The 25,745-nt window shown below is 46.9% G+C and overlaps 1 protein-coding gene across 2 annotated transcripts; it reads left to right on the top strand.

Annotated features, from left to right (window-relative positions):
* Positions 1 to 25: 25 nt before the first annotated feature.
* TFAP2B (transcription factor AP-2 beta) lies at positions 26 to 24,614 on the top strand. 2 transcript variants are annotated; one of them, XM_059076648.2, is made up of 8 exons: positions 26 to 128; positions 3,282 to 3,308; positions 4,486 to 4,944; positions 9,714 to 9,774; positions 17,265 to 17,484; positions 19,048 to 19,166; positions 21,291 to 21,432; positions 24,314 to 24,614. In XM_059076648.2, the coding sequence occupies exons 1-8, from the start codon at positions 48 to 50 to the stop codon at positions 24,612 to 24,614; spliced, it is 1,410 nt and encodes a 469-aa protein (XP_058932631.1). In that variant the 5' UTR covers positions 26 to 47. The 2 variants fall into 2 exon arrangements, with proteins under 2 accessions (XP_058932631.1, XP_058932633.1); XM_059076650.2 differs by lacking the exon at positions 3,282 to 3,308.
* Positions 24,615 to 25,745: the final 1,131 nt, after the last annotated feature.

Below are 25,745 nucleotides of genomic sequence, written 5' to 3' on the forward strand. Positions count from 1 at the left end.
TACAGACAGCGGAGTCCTGAGAAGCCAGACATCTGCTTCTCACATGAATGCACTCACCTCCTAGAGACCCGGCTGCCATCATGCTTTGGAAGCTCGTGGAGAATGTCAAGTACGAAGATATCTATGAGGTGAGCCGACACCCCCGGTTGCATCTTAGAGCTTTACAGATAGAGAATCTGAGCTTCTTGACACCCCCAACTCATCTATATTTTTAAGCTATTTGCTCGTAGATTTCCGGTCGGTTTTCTCAGCTTTCTCCAACTTTTGGAAAAGCTGGCTTGGGGAAACTTCGCTATTCTGAGAAAGGACTTTAAGGTGGAAATCTGACTACTTTAACTTAGGAGATTTCTCTTTATTTTGTTATTTTATTTTTCTTTCTCTCTTCGTCGCCGCCTCCCCCCCCCCCAGCTTTAGGATCTGATGGGGAACAGTGGTGCTAGTGAATGTGGGCAGAGAAAAGAGAGACTGATAAAGGCAGAGGCTCTCCACGTTTTGAGTGTGGGAGAGGATTAGGTTTTCAAGACTATTTCGTAACAGATTCGAGCTTTTAATTTTTATTTTCAATAACATTTTTGAAATCGATAACCAACGGATCTCAGTAGAGGACGAGCATATAGAAGGAGGGAGGTCGACGGATAGACGGACAGATGGATAGATGGATGTAGAGAGAGCACAATCCAAGGAGCCGTAGCAGACAATTTTTTTAATTTTCTTTTTTTCTCGTGTTTCACTTCTTTGAGAGTCGGGGCGTCCAAACCACCCCATGTCTTGGCATTTTAAACGAAATTTTCTGCCCGGGTTGAGTGCGCACCGTTCTTTACCAATGAAGCCGGGGAGACTCGGGTGGAGATGCCGCTCGCAGCCAGGCGGGAGCCTGCCTCCCCGCGGGCGGGGCGCGCCGGCCGTGCGCTCGGGTCTCGGACGCCGACGGAGCGGCGGGGCGGCGGGGCTGCGCATGGGCCGGGCTGCCGGGCGGAGAGCGGACGGCGGCCCAGGACCGCGGAACTTCGCTCGGAGCTCACCAGCCTGGGAGTCCCCGAATTAGGCGTGAGGGGAAGCGGGGAAGCCAAGACTCCGAGGAGACGTCGAGGGAGGGAAGCGGGAGAGAAAAACTTGGCGGAAGGCGAAGAGAAAGGGGCAGAGGAGTAAGGGACGGGGAAGGTAGAAGCTGGCGAGCGGGCAGTGGTCGGAGGTCGGAAGGAGGGGAAGTCGGAGAGGGGAAGGGAGGACGAGGAGCCAAGGCTCGGGCGATTGGCGCGGGAAGCGCTCGGTCGGACGAAGCGGTCGCGATGGGACGCAAAGAGGATCCCCACCCCGCGGGGGACACGCCATCCCGCGGGCTCCGGGAAGACCCCCGAAAGCCGGGCGGGGAGCCGCCTTGCGGACGCTAGGAATCGGCTCCTCCCGACGCCGCCGGCCCAGCCCCGCGACCCAGACTGCGGCTCCGCGGAGCCCGCGCGCGCCTCGCCGCTGCCCGGTTGAGTTTCGCAAGCAGCGCCCGGCGCCCGCGCCTGGAGCCTCCCAGCTCGGCCCAGCCCCGAATCCTGATTTTGGGGTGTGTGTGCGTGTGCGTGTGCGTGTGTGTGAGAGAGAGAGAGAGAAAGAGAGAGGAGATTCGTCTTTCTGCGGAATGATGATTGGGGCTTTCCTTTCCTCTTTGTGGTTGTGTATTGACTGTAACGAAGAGCCGCGCCTCCGCCTGGTGGGGTTTGTTTCTGTTCGGCCTCCTCTTCCTTAACAGGCGGGATAATGGTCTAGTCGAAGGAGCTAGGACTGTCCTGAAGAATGTGAACGCCCGAAGTGGGCTTGGCACGGGCGGGGAAGGGGCCGCGGTGTAAATAGCTCAGGGTATACAGAGACGGACTTCACTGGGTTCCGAAAAGTAAGCAGGATAAAACTCGTTCTAAGAGTCTGGAAGGTAGACTGGCTAAATGGGAAAGGAGGGAGGGAGAGAAAAAAAAGCAGGGAGGGAGGGAGGGACGAAGAGGGAGGGGTGGAGTGGAAGAGGAAAAGAGGGGAGAATAAAGGGGGAGGGAGAGAGACAGACAGAGAGAGAGAGAGAGAGAGAGAGAGAGAGAGAGAGAGAGAGGAAGAGAGAGAGAGAAAATACTGCAGGTATTCCTATCTGCCTAATTTTTCTGCTCAAAAAATATAGGAAGGAGAACCCGGGCCCGGTGGAAGGAGCCTATTTAAGTCGGGAGAAAGGTTGAACTTTAACAGAAATGGCAGTTAGGCCAGTTGAACGGGTTCCTGAAACATCCAAAAAGGTTTTCTGTTGCCCCTGGCTTTGCCTGGAAAGGATAAGTTTAGTGTACTTGAAGATTGATTGCATATATTTTAAATTGAAGTAAAAAAAAATCACAGACTGCAGGAGCACTAAAGAGGGAAAGGCTGCACGAGGGATGGAAAGCCCCCATCTCGCCTCTATCCTTTAATAAATAAGCATAATCTCCAGTGTGCGCGAAAAGTCTGCAAACGTCACTGTAAACAACCGGGCCCACCGGTTTACTTTGCTCTCCCCTCCAAAGGAGGAGGCAACGCCTTTTTATTTTGTTTTTTAATCTGCACAGGAAGCACCTAGGGCGATTCATTCTTCCCATTAGGAAAGTCCCTCTTCAGGAACCAGGACACCTACGTTCTGCACAAGCCCCCAGCGATGCTCTCTCCCTCATCGCCTGGTCCAAGGGAGCAGGGGCCGCTTTACGCGCGTCCCCGGCTCAGTTAATTGAAGTTCTGCCTCTTTCCTGCTAAACTTTTTCTCCGGTCTGCCTTCGCCAGCCCCCTCGTCTGATTACATCTAGTAATTCTCCACTGAATGAACGTCATTTACAATAGTAGGGAGCTCTGCGCCCGCTGCCGCTTCACGCTCCATTTGTCCTCCATTCTCCCTTTAAAGTACTCGTGTAATATTAATAGTCATGAATATCAATTATTATGAGGAGGTGTAGGCAAGCGGAGGGAGGAAGGGGCGCCCGAGCAGTCTGAGCCCAGCTTCGGGCAGAAGAGGACTGCTTCTGGAGCCCCGAAGAACCGCAGAAGAAAAAAAGCCAAAAAAAAAAAAAAAAAAAAAAAACCAGCAAGAGACAGATGAACAGCTCTGTGTGTGTGTGACGGGCGACGCCAATCTCGTTTGGGGGGGGGGTAATTTTTATTTTTTTGATGGCTTGTCCTGGAAACACCTCAAGCTCGGCTCCTGTGTCCAGCTCGTTTGTCTGCTGGACTCCTTGATTTTTTTTAAATCATTGTTTGATTTTGAGCAGTAACCAGGCTTTTTTTTCCAGATGTTAGTCCACACCTATTCATCCATGGTGAGTTTGGATTCACGTTGTACCAGAATTGCATGCTCCCTCCTCTTACTGTCTCTCTGTCTCTGTCTCTTGTGTGTGCGTCTCACTCTCGTCTCTGTCTTCCTTCGAGCGCCTTTGGCTTGGTAATTTAGCACCATAATTGGACGAGGCTGCAGCTGCTTCTCTGCATTGTGTGTTCGTCTGAGCTCCATGAGTCAACTGGGGAGGGGGGGAGGCCGAACAGAAAAACTTTTTATTTGACATTGCAGTTTGGAAATTTAGGTGACTGTTTCTCCAAAAAGAACCATGGGGACTTTACCATGGCATTTCCACAGAGGAGAGGGAGAAACTCTCTCTCTCACACACACACACAAACACACACACACGCACACCTCCCCCCTCCCCTTTCACTGAGTTTAGCACTCCACTTAGGACCACCGCTAAGTTGTAAGTTGTCTGGGCCTTTTTTTGTTCATTTTCCCCCACCCCCAACCCCAGTTCCTTCATCTTCACTCCCTGAAGTAGGACAGCAATAGATATATTTAGAAAAGCAACCTTAGAAAAACTCCTGCGAACCACAGTTCAACTTTAACAGGGACTCAGGATATGATTTCGAATGAGATCCATTTCAATCAAACACTACATAAATTATTTAATTCCTCTTGGGGAGGGAGGGGGGACTGGAAACTCAGATCCCCCCAGGAATCTCCTGGAATGACCAAGTCGTGTGGGGAGCTCCTGGTCAGCCGGCTGGGTTTTCAAGAGGAGAAGCACAGCCAATAGTATGAAGTTTTCTTTGTCATGCTTTGGACCTCTGGAAGAGTTAGGAAAAAATAGTTTAAAACACCCAGGAGAGCAAATTACCCTATGTCAGACTCCTGTATTTTTCATTAGGGAATTGAGACTCTCCCCCTATACACACTGTTACTTTACCCTCACCCCTTTTGCCAGCTTTGCACCCCAACAGAGGGCTTAGATGTTGGTTAAGTGGGTGATTCTCCCCCTTTCCCCCCACCAAAGCCTCGCATTTGGAATTGCTGAAATCATGTACCCTCTGAGTCAGCTTGGGAATCTAAGTTTCAGACTCTTGCGTCCCCTATCCCGGGAAGAAGAAGATGCCGAAGGCGGGCTTCTCCATTTGTCGATTGTATTTTTTTCTCCCCTTCTCTCTCTCTCTCTTTCTCGTCTCCGCTCCCAGGACCGGCACGATGGCGTCCCGAGTCACAGCTCACGGCTCTCCCAGCTGGGCTCGGTGTCCCAAGGACCTTACTCCAGCGCCCCGCCGCTGTCCCACACGCCGTCGTCAGATTTCCAGCCACCCTACTTCCCGCCCCCCTACCAGCCGCTCCCCTACCACCAGAGCCAGGACCCCTACTCCCACGTCAACGACCCCTACTCCCTGAACCCCCTGCACCAGCCCCAGCAGCACCCCTGGGGGCAACGACAGCGGCAAGAAGTGGGTTCAGAAGCCGGCTCTCTCCTGCCCCAGCCTCGGGCCGCCCTGCCCCAGCTCTCGGGCCTCGACCCCCGGAGGGACTACCACTCGGTCCGCCGGCCGGACGTGCTCCTGCACTCAGCGCACCACGGCCTGGACGCGGGCATGGGTGACAGCCTCTCGCTGCACGGCCTCGGCCACCCCGGGATGGAAGACGTCCAGGTAACGCACACACACAAACAAACAGTAAACAAATAACAAATGCCCCGGGGAGGGGGGGAAAGGCGGGGCGGGACAGCTGTGTCTCCTTTTGGGGAGTTTGCATCTTTAGCACCAGCTGGACACCACGTACGTAACTGTGTGTATACGTGTATGTCTCTCTAGTGGTGATTTCTGGAGGTCCGATGATGAAAGCTAGAAGCACTAGAAATGAAAGAATGTAGGAGAAAAATATATGTGTGTTTTGCTAGTTTTAGGATCATCAGAATCAAGGCTAGATGCTTTTGTCTTGCCTTAGCTTTGCAACTCCTTGCTGTTCTCTTGTGCTTAGTGCGAGCAAGCTGGGTGCCCTCCCCAACCCACCCGCTCTGTATGCCCAGTAGTGGGCCTGGGCGCCCTGACATGGCAGGTGGAGTCCTGACTGCCTGAAGCTACAGCATGGCGGTGCAGGGACCTCTATAGAGGTTCTTGCTGGATTTGCAAAGACTTTTTTAAGCATGACAATGCACAGTGGAAGAAAAACATGTGCTATTTTGTCCAAGCCAGGTCTTACTTTGAATGTCCCATAAGCTGTTGAACCCTTTTCCAAGAAAATTGAGTTCCAGGGTCATCATCTGAGAAATGGAAGATTTGTGAGGAGAGACCCAGGAAGTCATAATTCTGTTTGGGAATTCATGAGGACACATACGATTTTGGAGATTCTTTTCCCCCTTTGGACCCTTAAAGGACTGTGGAGCGATGTTCTCCACGTCCCTCTCCAGTCCTCCTTTCCACTAATACTCTCTCCCCAGTATCACCACCCCAGTTGAAGAGGCATCATATGTTTGTTTCTTAAAAGGCTCCAAACACTCCCCCACCCACTCACTATCCCATCTGCAACCTACACAATGGAGCCTGATTCGGTGGAGAATACTTGGTTAAACTAAACAAAGAAACATTGAAGAAATGATTTATAAAAACTCTCTGGGTGATTCTGAGCAGGTCTCCTTTTCCTCCCTAATTTAAATAGTCTGCAGAAAAGATAAATATGGTTGAAAGGTATTCAATGGATCCTTGGGTCTCATTGGCATGGTTGTGTGTATTATGCATCATTATGGACATACCTCTGAAGAAAAGGAAAACAATATGGGAAAGGGAAAGGGTGCATGAGTCCTTCCTCTTTACCTTGCTGAAAAAAATGTATTTTGAACAGTTAAAATGTGGGGAAAGAATTAAATGCTGTCTGTGTGTAGTCTATGATGGTTTACTGCTTTAAAGGAAATTCAGTTATTTAATATTTCCAAAAATGACAGAATCACCTGAGTTGTGGCTGGATTTACCCATAGTCATAAGAACGGTAGTTTTGTTGAATTAGCCGAGCTTAACTGTCCCTGTCTGGAGATAATGCTCATTTCAGAATATCATATGAAAAAGGAAATATTTAATCTTTTTTTTAATGCGTTGGGGTAATATATGTCTGGGGGGAAAAGTTTTTAAATTAACCTTTCTGGGTACGGTTCAAAGTGCTAGATAATGAAAGTGGATAAACTCATCAGCATTGCTGTTGGCAATGCTGCACTGGCCGTGTCTCCACACTCAGCAGGCCTAGTGGTTTAGACGACCGAACCCAGGGATTGCGCCCAAAGAGGGAATAGATTTCTTTGGTTTTAGTTTTTTGAAAGAGAGAATTGTGAGAGGTTTGGAGTGTTTGGTCAAATGCAAGGGGCCAGAGAAAAACAGGGCCGGGTCGGTGTGCATTGGGGAGAGCACCCTTGTCCGAGTTGTGGCCAGAGCTCAGACCCGGGAGGAGGACAGAGCCCAGAGCAGGGACGGCGCAGGCCCAGGGCGCTCGCTGCTCCCCGCCCGTCCCACCTCTCCCCGTTCCTCCCCGGATGCATCCCAGCAGGTCGCCTGGCGAGGTGGGGAGGCTCGAGGGACTTTCTCAGGTCGACCCTCACTGCAAGGGGTCGCGGGGGATACACTCCGCGACTGTCCCAGGAGGGGAACGACAGGGGCTGGGTCGATCTCTGTCTCCGCCGAGATGACAGGAGTCCTGAGGCCGGGGTGTGGTTGACGTGACACGGGGCAGGTGACAAAGAAAGACAGGGGAAGAGATGGACCTAGGACCAGACCCTCGAATCCAGAGGCTCTGCCTCCTCCGTCCATTCCCGGAGGGATCCACTTCTGACTTAGGGATCTGGAACGCGGTGGGGGGTGGGGGGGACGGCGGCTAAATTTGCAGGAGCTGACGGCGGTTTCAGCGTTTCGCGTTTCCTGCAGCTAAGGGTTGCGTGGGCTGCGCCCCACCTGTCTGTAAAAGGGACCAGGGGTGCCTCAGCCTGGACCCCAGTCACTCGTTCCATCTCGAGGGCCTGTTGTGTGTGTGCCAGATCCCCTACCCAATCCCGCCGCGGATCAGGCAGATCCCAGGGCGCTGTCAGGCCGGGGGCCCTCACACGCAGCGGTCCTCACCTGGCCTAGGGCTGGGGGGAGATGTTGTGTGACCCAGACACACACGCGGGGCCACCGCCCCGACCGTGAGAGAAGCAAATGAGGAGAGCTAATTAACCAAATGCTTCTAATAATTTTTTAAATGAAACTATAAAACCCTGTCAATTTCTATTTCAATTTACTCACAGGGGCTATTAAACCAGCAAATCGCTGTTTGGGTTCTGGGTATGCTACATTCTACCCATTGTGTGTGTGTGTGTGTGCGCGCGTGGGGAGGGGCGACAGTGTTTAAAACTCAGAAAAACAGCATCAGAAAGAGAGCATGAGGTGACACCTAGTTTGGAGCTTGTTTAGTTGCTGTGAACACCTCTTTCCTTCTTCAGATCTTTGCTCTCTAACCTCTCATCACCTTTACTACCTAAGAGTATAAACATATAAGGGTGTTAAGTCAAAGCCCTTACACACACACACACACACACACACACTCAAACACACCCTAGTGTCTTAAAGCAACCCCTGGTATCACTTTTAACTAAAGAAGTCTAGTAATTACGAGTCTGAGTCGTTTTTCTGAGCTTCCGCATGCAGTCCTAATTAAATCTTTACGATCCTCCCTGTGACGATTAAGCGCCAGCATGCTGTGTGAATATCCTGTACAAAAACCCAGCAGGCGTCCGTAATTAGATAGAAAATCAGACAAGAGCCTTCTCATTAACTACCACAACTACCCCACGTCGCTGATGAGGCGTATATACATATTTACGTACCGACGTGAGGGTGAGGTGTGGGCGCTCACGGTCCGGGGCCTGTGAGATCGCGGGTCTGCCCGCCCACAGACACAGGCGGATATTTCTGTTCTGCGTGGACACGTCGCCACTGTAGACACGTGAGCACAAAAGGCGTGAATCGTGTGTGCGCGCCCGTGTGCATGGTGGGGTCTGCTGGGAGTTCCGAACAAGTTGCATGAAGCATTTTTCTTTTTTTTAAAGCTTTGTACTATTTCTTAAGTTGGAGATGATCGGCATGTTGCGACATGGAAAACGGTCCTTACGGAGAATAACAATTTTCCCCATCTTTCTGAGAACAGAAGAGTGGCTATGAGAAACGAAAAGTAACAAATGAACATGACCCCTCCATGATTAGATCAGGTCGTTTCTGATGTTGCTGCTTGTCTGGGGTAGACAGTCTCTTCCTTGTGATGAACACATGCCCTGCCTGGGTATGCAGCTTGAGTGGGTGGGAGGTGCTGTCTAAACACAACCCCCCTTACAAGCCCTTTGCTTTTTACTCCTCTGTAGAGTGGGTTGACAGATTAGTCCAAACCTAGGTGTCTAAGGATCAAGGAAAGCAGCTGTACATGGCAGAAAGGCCTAGCAGTGATTTTCTCTTAGGAGTAGGGGGAGGGAATCCACTGCCTTTGGACGCCCTGGGATGCACGGCTAGAACCCTGTTCTGGTGCATCCTGACAGTAAGAATATCATTCTAACAGCTATTTCCCCTCTGAAATGCAGCCAACATCTAGGGCCGAAACTTTGCTTCTCTGGGACGAAAATGGCAAGGAAGGTGAATGTTCTTTGCCATTACCCAGGTGCTGACTGGGAGGTCCTCTGTGAGTGTGTGTGTGTGTGTGTGTGTGTGTGTGTGTGTGTGTGTGTGTTGGTGTGTCTGTAGTTACTGCCTTCCTAACAGGTGTGCTTCTTGCTGGGTAGCAGAGGTGGCAGGGTTGGGAGGGAGAGCAGATTGTGCAGGTCCCCCCAAGCGATTGTCCTGCAGCAGGAAGCTCACCCAGCACAGGGATGTGTGTGAACTGCAGTGGGTGTGCGGTCCTGACAGCCTGCAGACGTGTTCCTATATGTTGCTGTTCGCGTTCCATTCCAAATTGCTCAGACTTTAATTAAAATCCTATAATGTAAACTATTATGTATTTGTAAAATGACTCTGGGGTTAAGATGCACTGGGATAGCATAGAAAACAGAAATTGCTCTGACTAGTATTGGTGAAAATCTTTCAGCGCTGCCAGATTTTCACAACTCATAAGAGCAAATAATATAAAAGTTTATGTGTCTATGTAATATCTATGTTTAATATAATAACTAAACCAATCCTGCATCCCAGATGTCTCTCACAGTTTCCTTTTTCCTCTTCTTCCATTGGAAGAATTTATAATTTGGGTGAATTTCATTTCTGTGTCCATTTGGAGGTAATAATGATAATAATAAAACCTCCCTTTGTGAATTAATATAAATGGAAATAACAGCAACTCCAGTTTGGAATGACATGATTTATGAGTGTGATTCTTTAATATCCAGTCGATTTGAATAGTGATGTTTTTATATTCACAGTCAGTTGAAGATGCCAATAACAGCGGCATGAATCTATTGGACCAGTCTGTCATAAAAAAAGGTATGGATTCTTCCCTCCGCAAAGTAAGCAAACTTTCCTCTGCGTTCATGTCTTTATGATGAGTTTTCACTTTGAAGGATTTCCTTATTTTATAAGACACAAATGTTTGTTCACAATCACAGGACGGCGGCTATCTGGATGAAAATGCCTGTTGGGAGGAAGGAATGGGGGTGGGGGACCGCAGAGAGAAACCCGGATGAGAGAGACAGAGGAACAGAAACTATTGCCATTTTTCTCACGGTACCTTCGCTAGCAATTCTAGAGACATTGTAAATAATGGAGCTACCATCACGTATGGAACTGGCTGGGAGACACTGCTTTCAAAAATAAGCTGTAATTATTTCATTGATAACTGGAGTTTGTTGAGCTAAACCCTATGCCATTGGGGTAGCTCCTTCTCTCTTGGCCTTTGTATTTGATTTTGGGAGTGATACTTTTGTTCCCAGTTCTTTGTGTTTTATGAGTTGTTTCTTCTGATTTTTTTAAATTGTGCCAAATATGTTGCTAAATATCCTCTTCCCGAGAAGCTGAGCCCGGCTCTGCACATTTCTCAATCTTCCTACATATGCATTCATGATTTAGTGTGACTGTGGAATCACCCCATACTGTTAAAGGGCATGTGATATTAACAAATGTTTGCAGTCTCTTGTACAGCTGTAAGCAAAATAATTAACTAATTAAACTAATTAAATGTAATTACAATAACTCATTTCGGGCGTATTGCAGCTGCTTAATTTTTCCCCCCTCTTCTCTGATAGTCACTGAGAGAATGCCTGGCGATTAGGATGGCTGCCGAAAGGCCCGAGTGTCACTCACATGCCACAAATTTAGGAGTTTGAATGTGTAAACAGTGCAATCTTTAATTATCACAAGAACTGGTATTTGGAGCTACAATTTTAACTACTGTAACCCTTTCTTATCGATGCTGGAGAAGGCCTGTCCTTCTGTTTGGTGTCAACAATCCCTAGCTGCAGTCACTTCTGACTCATTTGAGCCAGAGAACATTCACAAAAACAATTAAAAGAGAAAAAGATGCTTCAGAAAGTCATGCAGAATCAAGCAGGTAGAATAGGAGGGTTGTGAAGGAAGGATTCCAAACAGGGTGAGGTGTTCTCAATTTTCTTCTCTCACGAAAGCAGAAAAAGTGGCTTTGGGAGGTGGAAGGCAGAAGCCGTACCTGAAATGTTGCCATTTGGCTTTGGAACATCATATCCCCAAGAAGACTGGTAGGGTTTGGGGCAAAACTATTTTAAGTGTTGCTCCAAACATCTCTCCTGCTCTTCTTTAGATAGTATCGTTTCGGTTTTTAATGCCAGGGTTTGGGTTTGCTGGGACACTCAGGCTCGTGCTTTGATTTGCAATTGCACTGACAGCTCACTTTCACCATTTCCTCCTGGGTCTTTTCTTCTGGTTAATTGCTGGTTGATGGGGAGGTGGGTATGGGAAGGAGGAGAGGCACTTCTTCATTGGTTTTCTTGGTTTCTTTTCTGTTTTAGTTTCTGTCCCTTTTCATGGAAAGCTAGAACCCCTTAGCTCAGGGTTCTGTATCCTAGAAACAGCCTTGGGGCTGGCTCTAGGGCATGCCCAACTGATGGCCAATCAGAAATGTTCTTAATAGCCAGGCCAATAAAAATACTTGGAACTTAGCTTACCTAACAAAATGGAGCTGAAAATATTCTTGGATGTGGGATGCTTTGGTTTCAGGGCTTGTATATGTTTGTTAGTGAAATGTGAATATGTATGTATATGGGTATCTCCAGGAATGAGAAGAGGAGAATGCTGACTAATGTCACTGGTTCTGTTCTGGAAACACGGAGTACTTTTTATGGCCCCCAGAATCTTTTTTAAAAATGTGCAGCTTAAAGCATCTAAGTGGCACCCCAGTCATTTTATTGATTTAGGGAGTGTGGTATGAATATAAAGTGTGAGGTCAATTCCATTATTTAATATTTCAGGTATTTGCTTTATTACGTGATGAAAATATACTAATATATTATCTTCAGAGAGCCATGGGCAAAAGAGGAATAAGTGGTTGATTTACTTTTCTAGATCACTGTGAGCCACTTAAAACAAGGTTATGGGTTCATTAGCTCCTTCCCTGCCCTCTGGTCTCCCGTCTTTGCCCCTCCGCCACCTTTATGAGGGATGACTCCCAGAGATTAATTTCATAAAAGAGGAGGTGAGAATGTTTCCTGAACTAAATATTCTAAATTTCAACAACTGGCAAGGGACTAAGTTGCTTTATTTGTTTTCTAATGGGCTTTTAGAGAGATTTAAAAAATTCTACCTTATTAATAAAAAAGGCAGCAACTGGCCCAGGTTTAGGTGTCTCTGCTTCTGTGTGAGGTATTGAAGGCGGAAGACTTAGACATAAAGGATATATGTCTCTGTGGGTGTGTCTCTCTCTCTCTAATTATGGAAGGTCTCCCTCCTAAAATTTAACCAGTGCAATATTCACCCGTGTTGATATCACCCCATAGATTGTAGGTGAGCTCTCTTGTTATGTTTGCTATCTGGGCTTAGCTGACATTTCTGAAGTAATTTAGTTAAGAGGAAATGAGTTGTTCCCAGTAGAGAGAGCAAACGAGTGGAGTGAAGGTAGCCAGCGTGATAAATGGCTCTTTCATTTGAAGATCTCCAGAGCTCGTTTACGGCTAATTTTCTGTATTGGCCCCCTTTGAGCTATTAATGCAATCGGCAGGGACGGGGGCCCCTCTCCTCTTAGCTGCCCCATTAGAGCTCCCATTAAGCCAGCGAGTCTCAACTCCATGGCAGGAGTGCACGGAGTAATGAAAGGTGCTTTTTAAACTCTCCTAATCTAAACCGGCAGAGGGTGGTTAATACGATTTGAAGGGGGCTGGTCCATGAGCAATCAATAAAGTAATAATGAGAAGGATTCGGTGCATTAACAGTCTAAAAATCCAACGAGACATTAAAAAATCATTCTTAACTCTCAGTTCCATTAAGATTAGGAATCTGGGCAGGGAGGGGGCAGGGTGGTGCCCAGCTCACGTAAATGATCACTGCCACCATCCTACAGCCTAACCTAAAGGAGGCTCACCTAGGTTTTCAGAAAAAGGTTGTGGTGCAATTAGAGGCCAATATGCAATCGGCTTGACACCTTAGGTAGCAGAAAAGATGCTGGGATTTCTTGGAAAGGCCAGAGTGGCTGGAATCCAAGGTCCAAATGTTGTGACTGTGGGGCATTTTCATTGGTCTTAGGGATATCCTGTTTGGTGAGTTTCAGTTCAACCTCCGGCTCTCTCCCACTTTTATTCCCCGTTAGTTCTGGCCCCTTCCCCACATAAACACTTTGATTGGTGTGGATTTTCTCTGGGTGGGGGGAGATACGGAAATTGCCAATTTCAATTACAAGGGGTTCTGTTGGGATTCCTCCTTCTGACCTAGGAGGTAAAAGCACCCAGAATCTGTCGGAGCCTTTGAGAAGGGTATGAGTTTCCTCTCAAATGGAGAGGTTCACATTTCCAGAGCTGACTTGGATCCCAACTGGTATTCATTCAACGAGAGACTCTCAGCTACGTTTCCAGCCACCCAGGGAGTAATCAGAGTTCATAGAATTTCAAAGCTGGAAAGGTTAGACACTCTTCTCCAACTCCCATCCCCACCCCCCAGTGTGGAAACTGAGACAGAGAAAAGACAAATGATTTTCTCAAGGTCCCACACACCAAGTAAATGATGGGACCTAACTCAGTTTCCAGCTTCTAAGGCTTTGCCCCTAAACGATGCCAACACTGGACGTTTGTTTTTTTTAATGTTCCAGCGTTCTCTGTGGGAATCCTTTTATTTTTCTTTCCAGGATTTCAGTGCTCACATTTATACACATGCTCCTATACACATGTGGAATAACATTTAGCCTGCAGGTAGATGAGAAACAATGCAAGTATGAGGAAAGCAGTGATCTGCTGGTGAGAAGTAATTATTTCAAGCAATGCTCTACCTCTTGTGGCTTCCTGGTGTAGTTTCCATATTTTAGTCCAGGTACATTACAGAGGGACTTACGCTTCAATCTATTAGATGGGTTCATTTCTTCCTTCTCTCCCACCAGCAGGTCGACCCACAGAGGACCTGCCTCCAGTCAAACACAAAGATCTCAAAGCTGTGATTTCATACTTAAGTTTAAAGAGTAAAGATGAAGAGCTAACTTATTAACACTGGCTCTATAGTGTCCACTAATGAATAAGATTTTCTCCAGTTCTCCTTTCTCTCTCTTAAATAAAACTCCAGTCCTTGTAATGAAATATTGATCGGTTTTTAAACCTTTTTTTCTTCTCCTCCCATATAATGCAAGTTTAAAGAGAGGGGAGCAAAGTTGGGAGGTGTTACATCCAGAAGTTGGCCATGCTATCCAACTGAGAACTGAAGAGGAAAAAAAAAAAAAAAACACCTCCTAGTTTTAATGTATGCACAGAAAATTGTAAACATGTAAAGAACTGAAAGCTTCACGCTGAGTTTTGATATGCTCCGTTTCCTTACCATTTCCTGCTGTCGCTTTAAACCTATCTTAGTCATCTCTGGGTTCCGTGAGCAGGAACGGTGGTGCACTCATAATTACTAGCAAATCAAGCGGGCCCTGTCGCTCCCTGGGTTTATTGATAAGCGGGAGGAAAGCAGAAGGGAAAAGACAAAGAAAATAAAATATGGGGTTAATCAGCTGAGGAAAGCATGTGTGGGAGTGGTGGGGATGGTAGATGCTAACAGTAGGATGGACTTAGAAAAGCGTAGGGACAAGAAATATGTAGAGTCTACTTTAGGGGACCAATACGAAGGCCCGGGTGGGAGAGAGGTTTAGAACCTGAGGATGGGAGAGTGCAAACAAGATTGATACTTAAATTAGAAAATAGAAATATAACCGGAAGCACCTCTGCTCAAATAGTCTTGGTCTTTGAGGGAAAAAAAAAAAGCCACCCTTCCTCTTCCCCCTCCCCCTAGACAGCAGAGTGCTGAGGAGAGCTGAGTGGGTGGGTGATATTTGGGTGATAATGTATATGCAAAAAGGTACAGCCCCTGGGAGGGAGCGATATACATTCCCCAAAGGAAATTGCTCTTGTCTGGTAAATCAGGCAATTAACAATAGTGAAATTAGAGGGCAGGTTATAAGATGTCTCTATAGACCTAGGTTTTCAAGAGATTTGGCGCCTGGGACTGTGAAAAGCAGGTAAAATTCCAGTTCTCAGGAGATACTCAGTTATCCAGTCTGGGAAACAAACTGAACTTACTATTTTCGGTTTAGTGCTAAGGTGTAGGGCAAGCCATTAAAATATTCTTTCTAAATAGTATTTAAATTTTAAAATGTTGCTGAATATCAAAGATGAGATTTTTTTTTAATACATTTTATTTCTGTAGTTCGTACCATGTTAAAACTACAAAGGGCCGTCTATATTTTGGAGAAACGTTTTTCCAGGGTTACCATGATTATATATTATTTGCTCATAGTGCTTGAATACGAATCTGAAGTATAGAAATCAGTACTGCAGTGAAGAAAAAGACATATTAAAATAGATGTGGATATTGTGCAAGATAATTAAATGACAGGGTGTTGCCACCCCAATCACTGTTTTTTTAAGTAAGTCACTGAAATCCGTATTTTACTCAAATTTAATACACTTCAGATTTGCATTGGTTCACTCTCAAATGAGAAGCACTTCACTGATGAGGTTATGATGAGGAGAATGAGAAAGAAGAAAGCCCCCTCTGTAACTCCCCACCACTGCCGTGACAGGGCAGAAGATTCACCACTCTGCTGCTTAATGTCATTCATCTGCCCTGAGACAGACTCTGCAGACAGATCCAGAAATCCCAAAATGTCTACTAAGAAGTAGAAAAAAGGAATGCTTCAGCCTTTCCATCCACATTCCTCAGAAAGCCCTTTCTACAGGTGTTTGTAAAGGGCCAAATGCAATTCATAGTAAATAAAAGATCTGGGACCTACCTGGCTTTTAGGACTCTCTAAATAAGCATGGAGGTCTGAGTGCTAGGATCTGTGGTAGAGAGAATAAGCTGTTTCAAGAACCCTCAGGGTGGTTAGTCTGTTCTAGACAAGGGAGGTTACATAACTTATTTGGTGTGTGGGGTTCTAGGCTCCAGGTGGTAGAAAGAGCATATCTTTCTCTTACTAGAACTGTAGAATGAGACAGAGTCTTTATTAAAGAGGGGGAATGGAAGCATCCTTTTTCATGCCAGAAACACTGCGTAAATCCCCTGGACTGGTGATCACCAAATAGTGCTTGAGGGGCTTCAGATCCCAACGGAAGTAGCTAAGGTGTAGGGCAAGCCAGGAGGGGATGTTGCCTGCCCAGTGGCTTCTAGAGCCTGCAGAAGAAAAATGGGCATCAGCAGTGTAGAAGTCCAAGGGAGCGAGAGACTGTCAGGGAACTGGGGGAGGGGGGGCGGGGGGGGCTGACCTTTCACCGTTCCTCATTCCCAGCCTCTGGTTCTATCAAGCCCCGCCTCTTCCTGAGGTGCAGACGACACTGAAACACAATTAAACAGAAATACAGGCTGAAGAGACTGAATGCGCCTGGGTAGCAGTGGCAACCAGCTGTCAGCTCTTATTAACTTCCGCATAAAACATACCTTGAGTGCGGTTTGTTATCAATTACTTGCCGAAATGCAACAACTGGGGCAAGGCAAGACCGCTGCTCACATGAATTAGAGTGATTGGTTGATTGATCAGGGCACCTGTTGTAAATCATAACTGCTCCAAACAATCACCAGCCGGTGCTTTACATTAATGTGTAAACAAAATTCATGTCACCGCAGAACTGCTTTCACTGGAGAGGAGCATTTGGGTTCATTTCTAAATGAATCTGTTGTTAGGATGTTGGAAAGCATGGGATCCACTGTAGAGAAATGAGCAGCTCTTTGGGGCGCAACTCCCCTGTTTCATGGTATTATTACTTGGCTGTTCTTGGGCAGAGGGTGACAGATGGTGCCCACCCCTCCCGATGCTCGGCAGTGATGACCATAGATTTGTGTCCAATAGGAGAGGAGGGAAGGGTTCCCATAACGACCATTGGTATTACTATTTTATATCATTGTTAGGGATGATCACCTTCAGGCTTCAGCACCAAATGTGATTATCAGGAGACAGATGAGGACACTAAGACTCAGAGAAGTTTAGTGAGATGTTTAAGGTCACACAGCCGGCACGTGATGGAATCGAATTTGCCAGGTTTCACAGAACAATCCAAACTCTGGGTTGCTTGTTTATCTTGATTTGTGTAGCGAGCGGGACAGTGGCAAGCGACTCTCACATGTCCACACGCATGGGGTAAGTTTCCAGAGGAGTGATGGCTTTTGAATTTGTTTGTACACAGTGCTCTGAACGCACTGCAGAACCACGGGAACGAACACTTCCTCCTGCAGCTTTCCGCTCGGCTCCTGCGCACTCAGCGACACATTCTATCGGCCGGGTCACCAGGATCGAAAGCCGGTCACCTTTATGGCATATTGTTTTTCTCCCTCTCTAGTTCCGGTTCCTCCCAAATCTGTGACTTCTCTGATGATGAATAAGGATGGCTTCCTGGGAGGCATGTCTGTCAACACCGGTGAGGTGTTTTGCTCGGTCCCCGGCCGTTTGTCTCTGCTCAGTTCAACTTCAAAATACAAAGTAACTGTGGGGGAAGTTCAGAGACGGCTGTCGCCCCCCGAATGCCTCAACGCGTCTCTCCTCGGCGGCGTCCTCAGAAGGTAACCTCCCGTATCAACCACTTTTTAATACTGCGCGGTTGCCTAGCAACCGGATTCCTAAGTGCGTGCAGCGGCCGCCAAGTGCTCCGCGCGCCCCCGCACGCGCCGCCTTGCCCTTCCGCTCACCTTGCTGGCCTGGGAGCCTTCCACTTTCACTGCCAGGCACCTGGCGCCCCTCTCCCCATCCCCAGGACCCTTCGGGGCATTCTCTACCTTGAATGGGACCCACAACCTAAACTTACCTAAAACAGGAGTTTCATGGAGCAACCCCTTTCGTACCTGCAATGTACTCTGATCTCTACTTTGTTTTGAAAGTGCACTTGGCGGCCGACTAAGTGGGTCCAGTCCCACTAATGTATTGTGCCCCGCAGTTTGAAAAGCTCTGTTCTAGACTTGTGTGACTGACTTCCTTTCTTCAGTACCACCACCAGTAATAACAATGACACCACTTTAGAAGTATTGGCAGTTATTCCTTGGGGACATTCATATGCTCCCCGATATTGGAGAAAGACAATCTTATAGACTCCTTGTGGAAACTTGGGAAGGAGGTGGCTTTTCTCTTAAGATTCAAAGCCTCCCCAAAAGTCCCTGCTAACACCTGAACCCTTTGGTTAGTGTCCCTGATATGAAGGTGACATTGCATGAGATGAATTTTTCAAGTTAGCCTATCTTGGGGGTTGAAAGTCCCTTTCTTTCCTAAAAATGGCTGGGTGAACAGTACAACAAGAGAGGTCAGAGTAACTGTTTTTTTTTCGTGTAGTTTTGCTCAGACCTTAGCACATAGAGGAGGATCAAGCAGTAAGGGTGTGACCCACAGACTTTTCTCACTTTGAATTCCTTTTGCTCTGGTCTACTTTGTAGTTCAGTTTTCAACTGAGTCCTTTGAGCCCCACAATGTGGATGTTTCTTTCAGTCACCCCTGGGCATTGATGGTGGGTGTATGAAACTTACCATGCGATTAAGTGAGATAATCAATGTATCAATATAAAGTGCTTTTCACATAACTAAACTCCCTCTAATGCTAGTTGTAGTGTTACTATGATTACCATCGTCATTAGTTTCATGTTTCAGTCTTCCTTCCCCTTTTAACCCAATTCCATTTTATAGCAACTCTTGAACTCTTCCTCTCAAAGCCCATCTGTTTCAGGCCAAGCCCTCTCCTTTCTGAACCACACAGTTCTTTCCCTTTTTTGGCAAGGTTATACTTGCCCACTTTCTGCTCACCTCACTGGCTCCATGACAAGGAAAGAGCTGGGCTTGTGAATGTGCAACTTCTACCTTCTCTGGACCCACAACCTACACCCTAATTATTCCCATCTGGTATCTTCTTTTTTTCTCACTAGATAAAAAAAGTAAACGACTCAATTTTTTTTAATGCTCTGTATTGCAGAAATTAAGCAAACCTCAGCAAACTAGCAGCAAATAACCAAAAGGAAGAAAAAAAAATGTGCTAACCTCAAGTTAAAACCTCTTCAAGCTCCACTGGGCTTTAGATTGCTAAGTCTAAACTTTGTTTCAGGAACACTCTGAGGTTAATCAGAATGTTAATTCTTGCAATTTCAGAGCCAAATCGAAAAATGGGGGGAGATCTTTGCGAGAAAGGCTAGAAAAAATCGGTTTGAATTTACCCGCGGGCAGGCGCAAGGCAGCAAATGTCACGTTACTCACCTCCCTGGTGGAAGGTAAGCAAGACGTTTGGCCATTTCACGAAGTGGTGGAGCTTAACTGTCGGCTGAAGGCTGACATTTTACATGTTTTATGATTAACTGGAAATCATTGCAATTGTTGTGCCCTTTTGAGTTGGATGTCAAGCGATTGCTTGAGAGAAGTTCAAAGGTCCTTTTACTTAGAGGGAGCGGCAATTGTCCAGAGGCCAAGGGACAATGCAAGGGTCCCTGAGCTCTGGAAGAGTGCTCACGTCTAGTCTCCAAGCCAGTGCAGGGGTCATCTCTGCCACCAGGTGCAGGACATGGTGCCTGAAACACCCTCTGTATGAACTCCTGCAAGAGTAACTCTGTAAGAAGCAATGCTTTCTATACCCCTTCTCCTTTCCAGATTTTACCTCTGAATCGTCAGTAGTAGAAACCACAGTCGATTTATGAAACTATTATTGCATTCATGACCTCTAATGGTTATTTTAAAACTCGTGTCACTCTCAGGGCCCCTATCTCCTGCTGATTACCTGAGACTTATTGAAATATAGCTTTAGAAGACCAGTGACCTAGGAAAAATATGGGGTGGGGAGTAAGGAAACATGGAGGGGAGTCGTGTATGATCTTCAGCTGTGAATTTAAAGGCCCATACTTACAACAAGTACACTCTAATTTGCTCATCATTTGGGGATTGTGGATGATATTTATGGTATGTAATAAACAGGATCTTCACAGTCTAGAACAAGAGGATCTGCATGTGAATCTGTGGGATGTGGAAGGGATAGGAAAGAGAGCCAGATGGACCTAATGGAGGAAGTTGTAGAATTTTCTCTAGAGTCTAACATGTAGGTCTTGGTTTTTTCTTCTATTTTTCTGCATGTGATATTATGACACTCCTGTGGGGAGTTAGTTTTTAGAGGAGGGGATCTTAGAATATTTAGGCAGCAACCATAAAGTCATCACATTTACAGGCATTGCACTTTGCTATCTTTAAGGCAAAGTTGCCTGGCCCAAACTTACCCCCAGGGACAGCGGTCACTAAATTTCTAGACCACATTTATTAGTGGTTTACTCTTAGCCTGGGGGTTTTACTTTTTGCCCTTTAAGGTATTTCTAATATCACAATCTTCATTTTGAAAAGCAGTCAAAGTAATTTCAGCCCAAGACAGGGATTTAGGTGGAAAAGGAAGGAAACTGGAAAACGCACTGAAATGCCAATATTCATTTGGCAGTTTTCAGTGTTATGAGTTGTTGTAAGCACTGTACCTGAAGTCTTTGGTTACTATGCTAATGATGATTAAAAGTAAGTCATGCTCCTTAAAAATAAGGTAGCTATGGGATAATTCAACATGTCTCTTTTTCATGTCGGGATCTTCCCTTGAACCCCGAAGGCTGGGCTTTAAAGGGCAATAATGCTTTATTTGAAAGGGGCTTCCACATAAGTTAAGGGATCTTTCAGCTGTCCAGGTTTTCTGTAGCTGCTGTGTCACCTTTGTGCAGTAGAAAGTCCTTAAGTAAGAGAATGATGGCAGGAACCTCTGAAGAGGAGAAACCTGAAACCTAACTGGCAGGAAACTGACAAGGAAAATACATATTTCATTGCTGGATAGAAACGGATCCATATACGATTTACATATTTTTAAATATATGTGGACATAGACACACTGGGATCTATATTTGTATATATTAGTTATTATAGGAAGATACAAAAGATAGGAAGACTTTTAAATTTTATTTAAAGAAGGTGTAACAGATGCTTTAAAAAAGAAAGGGGGAATCTGGCTTGACTATCCAGCTTACTGTCTATCTAGGTGCAATTGTAAGGTGGCTCCTGAATGCCTGCCCACCTTTCCCTTAAGACAAAGCATGGGGTGTGGGAGACCTGAAGCTATTCAGGGGATGTCTAGCTAGGTCTTGGCTGGAAGGATGATCGGGGAGAGGCTGGAAAGGGCAGCAGGAACAAAGTTTGTTCCATCAGCGTTAATTTCGGTCTGAGAACCATGTTTAGTTCGGGCATCTGTCTCATCTTTGCTATTAACCCTTAACAGTTGGCCTCTTTTGTAAATACTAACAGAATTGACCAGGGAACGCCTCCTGCCCTTGGGATGGTCAGGGACTGGGTGCTGATTATGTCCTCTGCGGTTGTCTTTTCAGGAGAGGCTGTTCACTTAGCTCGGGATTTTGGGTACATTTGCGAAACGGAGTTTCCTGCCAAAGCTGTTTCTGAGTATTTGAACCGGCAGCACACGGACCCCAGTGACCTGCACTCCCGGAAGAATATGCTGCTGGCCACCAAGTGAGTGTCCTGGACCAGTGGTCCTCATCCCAGACTCCCCACCTGCGGGGCCGCCTCGCTTGGGAGGAGGCCGTGGGAGCGGCGGCGCAGACTTCCTCGGGGGGGGGGGCAGGGAGGCAGCTCAGTGGTGGAAAGCCCGTGGATTGCTGGCTAGGGAACCCTCCCAGCTCCGCCCCCCTCCGCACCCACCCCTCAGCGTTGATTATGGGCTTCGTATTTGTGTGTTTTCTCTATTTCCTAGTTTATGAGAGGGATGGCTTTATTAATCCGAATCCAGGCCTTTTACAATTCACATCCCCAACCCTGGGGTTGGCAGGCAGACCTTTTCCGGTTGGGTCCCTGTTCCAGTTCTTTCCTGCATCCCTGGGTGCCTATTACTCCGTGGGGTCCGCATCTCCCTGTCCTAGTCACACAGCCGCGCGTGCTCGCTCAGGGTGTCTGTATGTCACCCACGTTCACCTATCTCTACCCGCAGCTCTAATCACTCTCTTTCCAACGCTGCTGTTTGGCATCTTGCACAGACGTAAAATTTACTACAGCTCCAGAGGGGAAAATAGTAAATCTCTGGCTAAATTTAGGTCTAGAGCTCATTTGAACTTTTACAGTGGGCTTTCTATTTATTTGATTTACTCCTGTCTTTGGCTTCGGTGTCATATTGCTGGTGTTTTACGGCCGGCTCAGGCCTGCAGTGGGCGGCGCTGCGTGCGCCCCGCACGTTTCTCTCGCAGGAGCGGCCCAAACAGCGGCGCTCATTTATTTCGTGCTGGAGGACGCGGTTTGTTCCGTTGACAGCGTAATTTAAAGAAATATATGGAAGGCTGAAAAATCATTTGCTCAAATTTGTCCAGATGTTTTTGAGACGTGATTGGAATTTGATTGCCCCTTTCCGCAGGGTCAAAAAATATTAATGTCCCAGAACTTTAATTGCTTACAGACCCTGGTTTGGGCTTTGAAGATTTAAAATGTTTGACTCTAAGCATTTGTTCTCCTCAGTTCAGCATTTCCTTTTTGGCACTTTGGTAATGAGTACAAACTTCAGGAAAGCCTTTAACCATCTTTGCCAACGATCAAAACCTGGCACCCACCGTCGTTTTAGAAGGCTTTCCTCTGATGTACCAACTAGCAGTGTAATAGATCTTTATCAGTAAATTGCCCTCCTACCCCTTGCCCCGGTGGCTAGTGGCAGGGGAACTGTTGGTGCTTTATAAAAGAGTAAAGGTACTTTGGGGAAAAAGTAAAACTAAAGTGGCTAAATTAGATGACAGGATTCCACAAACAACTCTGTGGTTTCCCTAAGGAGTGCTTGTGGCTTCTCTTAGGCCAGCACTGCTTAACCTGGGGGGGGTTGGGTATCAGAATCAGCCGGGGAGCATTTTCAAGATAATTATTTGTGGACCTAGCCCCAGGCTCCCTGAGTGGGAATCAGTGAGGGTGGAGGCCTGGATGTGTGTATTTGAGCCCTACAGATGATCCTGAGGTATCTCTGACTTAAGAACTGCCCTATTTAGGTTAGAACTGTTACCCGTTTCTTCCTGGTTGGGAGGATGTATGTATGCATTTCGAACAGAGAAACAAGTAAGTGAGAGGATGCCTGGTAGTGTCCTCTACCCATCAGCCTTAAAACCAAACACCTTTTCTGGCTGCTGCAGGTTGCGGAGGAGGTATTCTCCATGTGATTTGGCCATTTCTCCTCCTGGGAGTGATCCCCTGGGAAAAGGTGCCCCAGGGTCACTGACGTGGGCCTCCAGGTATCTGCCCTATTCACCTGTTGGCCAGGCCAGGTGTCACCAAGTGTCAGACTATCCCAGGGAGGCCTGTGATTGGCGTTCTGTAGTTTTTCTTTTCTCACCACCCTGGAGACCAGCTGGAGGCAGGCTTGGCAGAAGTCTGCCAGCCTGTGAAAGGCTTTGACCTTTGGGATGCCATACCTCTGACTACAAGGCGAACCAAGCCATTGGATCTTCAGGGCTAAAATCCTTTTGTCCACCTCCTATATTAAAAATTTCTCAGATAAGTTTAGTCCATAGTTAGGCACACAGGATTTCTAAGGCTGGGAGATTCCTCTACATTGTCAGTGCCTTGAAATAAAAACCTTCAACCATAAAAATCTACCCTCCCTGGAGTCTTAGCCATCTAATCTGCCTTTAGTTTTTATTTAAACAATGTGGGAATCCTTTTATATGGACAATATTGTTGTACAAAGATCTTCGGTAGCATATACTTTAAAAGAAAGGGAAAAAGGGGGTGGTGGTGGGACTACTTCCCTTCTCAAATACTGCAGGTAAACGGCTTTTTGCTTTGAATGGAATCAACATTCTCTCCTGGAATAAACAGTTGCTTGCCCTGGGCCACGCAAGGCTCCAGCAATCTGCTTCTGTGCCAGGGACAGGCTTGTGGCCCAGGGCCCTCTTTCCCGGCTTTGTGAGTCTGATCACCAAGAGGTTGGAGAGGCAGGGGAGAGGAGGGGGGGAAAGGGCTTTTAGAGGAACTGTCAGGTAAGAGCTAAAAATTACTGAAGATTGCAAATCAAACGCTAAAGCCTAGCACATTGCCCAAAGCGGGGTTTATGCAGTCTTGTAATGAAGGGGGAAAGATGGGCAGGGGGGTGGGAAAGGCCAGGCTTTGGGATGGAAGGGGTGCCTAAAGTCCCCACCCCCACTTTCCTTCCAGTCCCAGCTGCTCTAGAAGGGAGAACGCTGGGAAAGGAAACAGAGCGGAATCGCCCACATTAGCCTCGCTCTCCGGCTCTTCGGTAACCGAGCGCCTCTGGGCTCCTGTGAGCTTCTCCTTTCGAATGTCAATGACAACGACACTGAGGGTGTTTTCTGTTGTTGTTGTTTTGCTTTCTTATTGCTGTTGTTCCTCTCCCGCCTCTTTGCAGGCAACTTTGTAAAGAATTTACGGATCTGCTGGCTCAGGACCGGACGCCCATCGGAAACAGCCGGCCCAGCCCCATCCTGGAGCCGGGGATCCAGAGCTGCCTCACGCACTTCAGCCTCATCACGCACGGCTTCGGCGCCCCGGCCATTTGCGCTGCGCTCACGGCCCTGCAGAACTATCTCACCGAGGCGCTCAAAGGCATGGACAAGATGTTCTTGAACAACACCACCACTAACAGGCACACGTCTGGGGAAGGCCCAGGTAGTAAAACTGGCGACAAGGAGGAGAAACACAGGAAATGAAAAATTTTTAAAAAAAGGAAAAATGTTTTAAATACAAAAGGAAAACAGAAAAAAGTTTAATTTTAGCTTTAAAAATATTGGATTGGCTTTGGAAGAATTATATTAGGTAGAATACACATACAATCAAAGTTAAAAAAAAAACAAAGCTAAATAACTTTAAAAAAAAAACAAAAAAATAACTTGAGGCGTACCACGGAGCAACAGTATCGGTTCTCAGTGTCTATTTCAAGATACACTTGGGAGACAACCGTCCGGATTTTCCACTTCGGTTCTTTCGAGCTTAGTAATACTGATAATAAAAAGAAAACCATGATTTTTTTTCCCTTTGGAAAATAAACATAAGACTAAACGTGAGAAAACTCTAACTTATTGGAAGAAAATCGGAGAAACCGTGTCGGTGTCAGTGCTTTGAGAGCTGGTTGACTGAGACGCACGAACTTTAAAAATTTTTAATATATTTTTAGGAAACTCTCTGGCAGTCCCCGCCCTCCCACCTCACCTCGCCCCTCTCCCAGCCACCCTTTTTCTACGTTGCCCTCCCTCCCTCCGGCTGTCACGGGAATCTTCCGGGATGAAAAGGCGTGTGGTTAGCACGCTGGTGCGCTGTTGCGGTCCCCTCGGTGACCCCGCCCCCGCCCCGCCCTGTGTCCTTAACTCAAGGGGGCCCAACTCCAGGGCCCTTTGCTTAATTAGGGAGGGCGAGGGCGGGCGGGGCGGGAGGCCCGTGGGGACACAGGCGGTGGCTGCAGCTCTCGGGCCGGCTGGCCGAGGAGAGGCTCCCGCGGCCGAGGAAAATCCGGACCAATAAGTTGATTCAGACTCCTCATCAGTTCTTTTCCGAAACGTTACTAGTTGCCAGCCTTGCCAGCATCTGCCTACAGAGCATCTTGCATTTGTTATCATATTTGTGTCACCTACCAATTTTAAGAAAAATAGTAAAACCCAAACACAATATGAATACGTTGATTAGTATGTAATTCCTTCGGAGGGGTATGTACCATTTCATTCTCTTCTGTTTTCCAAAGCTTTGCCCGCATGGTTTATGAGCTTCTTCAAAGAGGACTTGGGCTTCCTACACAATCTATAAGGTACAGAGAAAAAAAAAAATTCCGATCCCTTTTTAATCAAAGC

The sequence above is a fragment of the Kogia breviceps genome, chromosome 10 (assembly GCF_026419965.1).
Source record: "Kogia breviceps isolate mKogBre1 chromosome 10, mKogBre1 haplotype 1, whole genome shotgun sequence".
NCBI lineage: Eukaryota > Metazoa > Chordata > Mammalia > Artiodactyla > Physeteridae > Kogia > Kogia breviceps.

Coding starts and splice junctions, on each gene's coding strand:
- TFAP2B (XM_059076648.2), top strand. CDS start 48: ATGCACTCACCTCCTAGAGACCCGGCTGCCATCATGCTTTGGAAGCTC. Junction 3,309..4,485: donor TCCACACCTATTCATCCATG/GTGAGTTTGGAT, acceptor CTCCGCTCCCAG/GACCGGCACGATGGCGTCCC. Junction 9,775..17,264: donor CCAGTCTGTCATAAAAAAAG/GTATGGATTCTT, acceptor CTCCCTCTCTAG/TTCCGGTTCCTCCCAAATCT.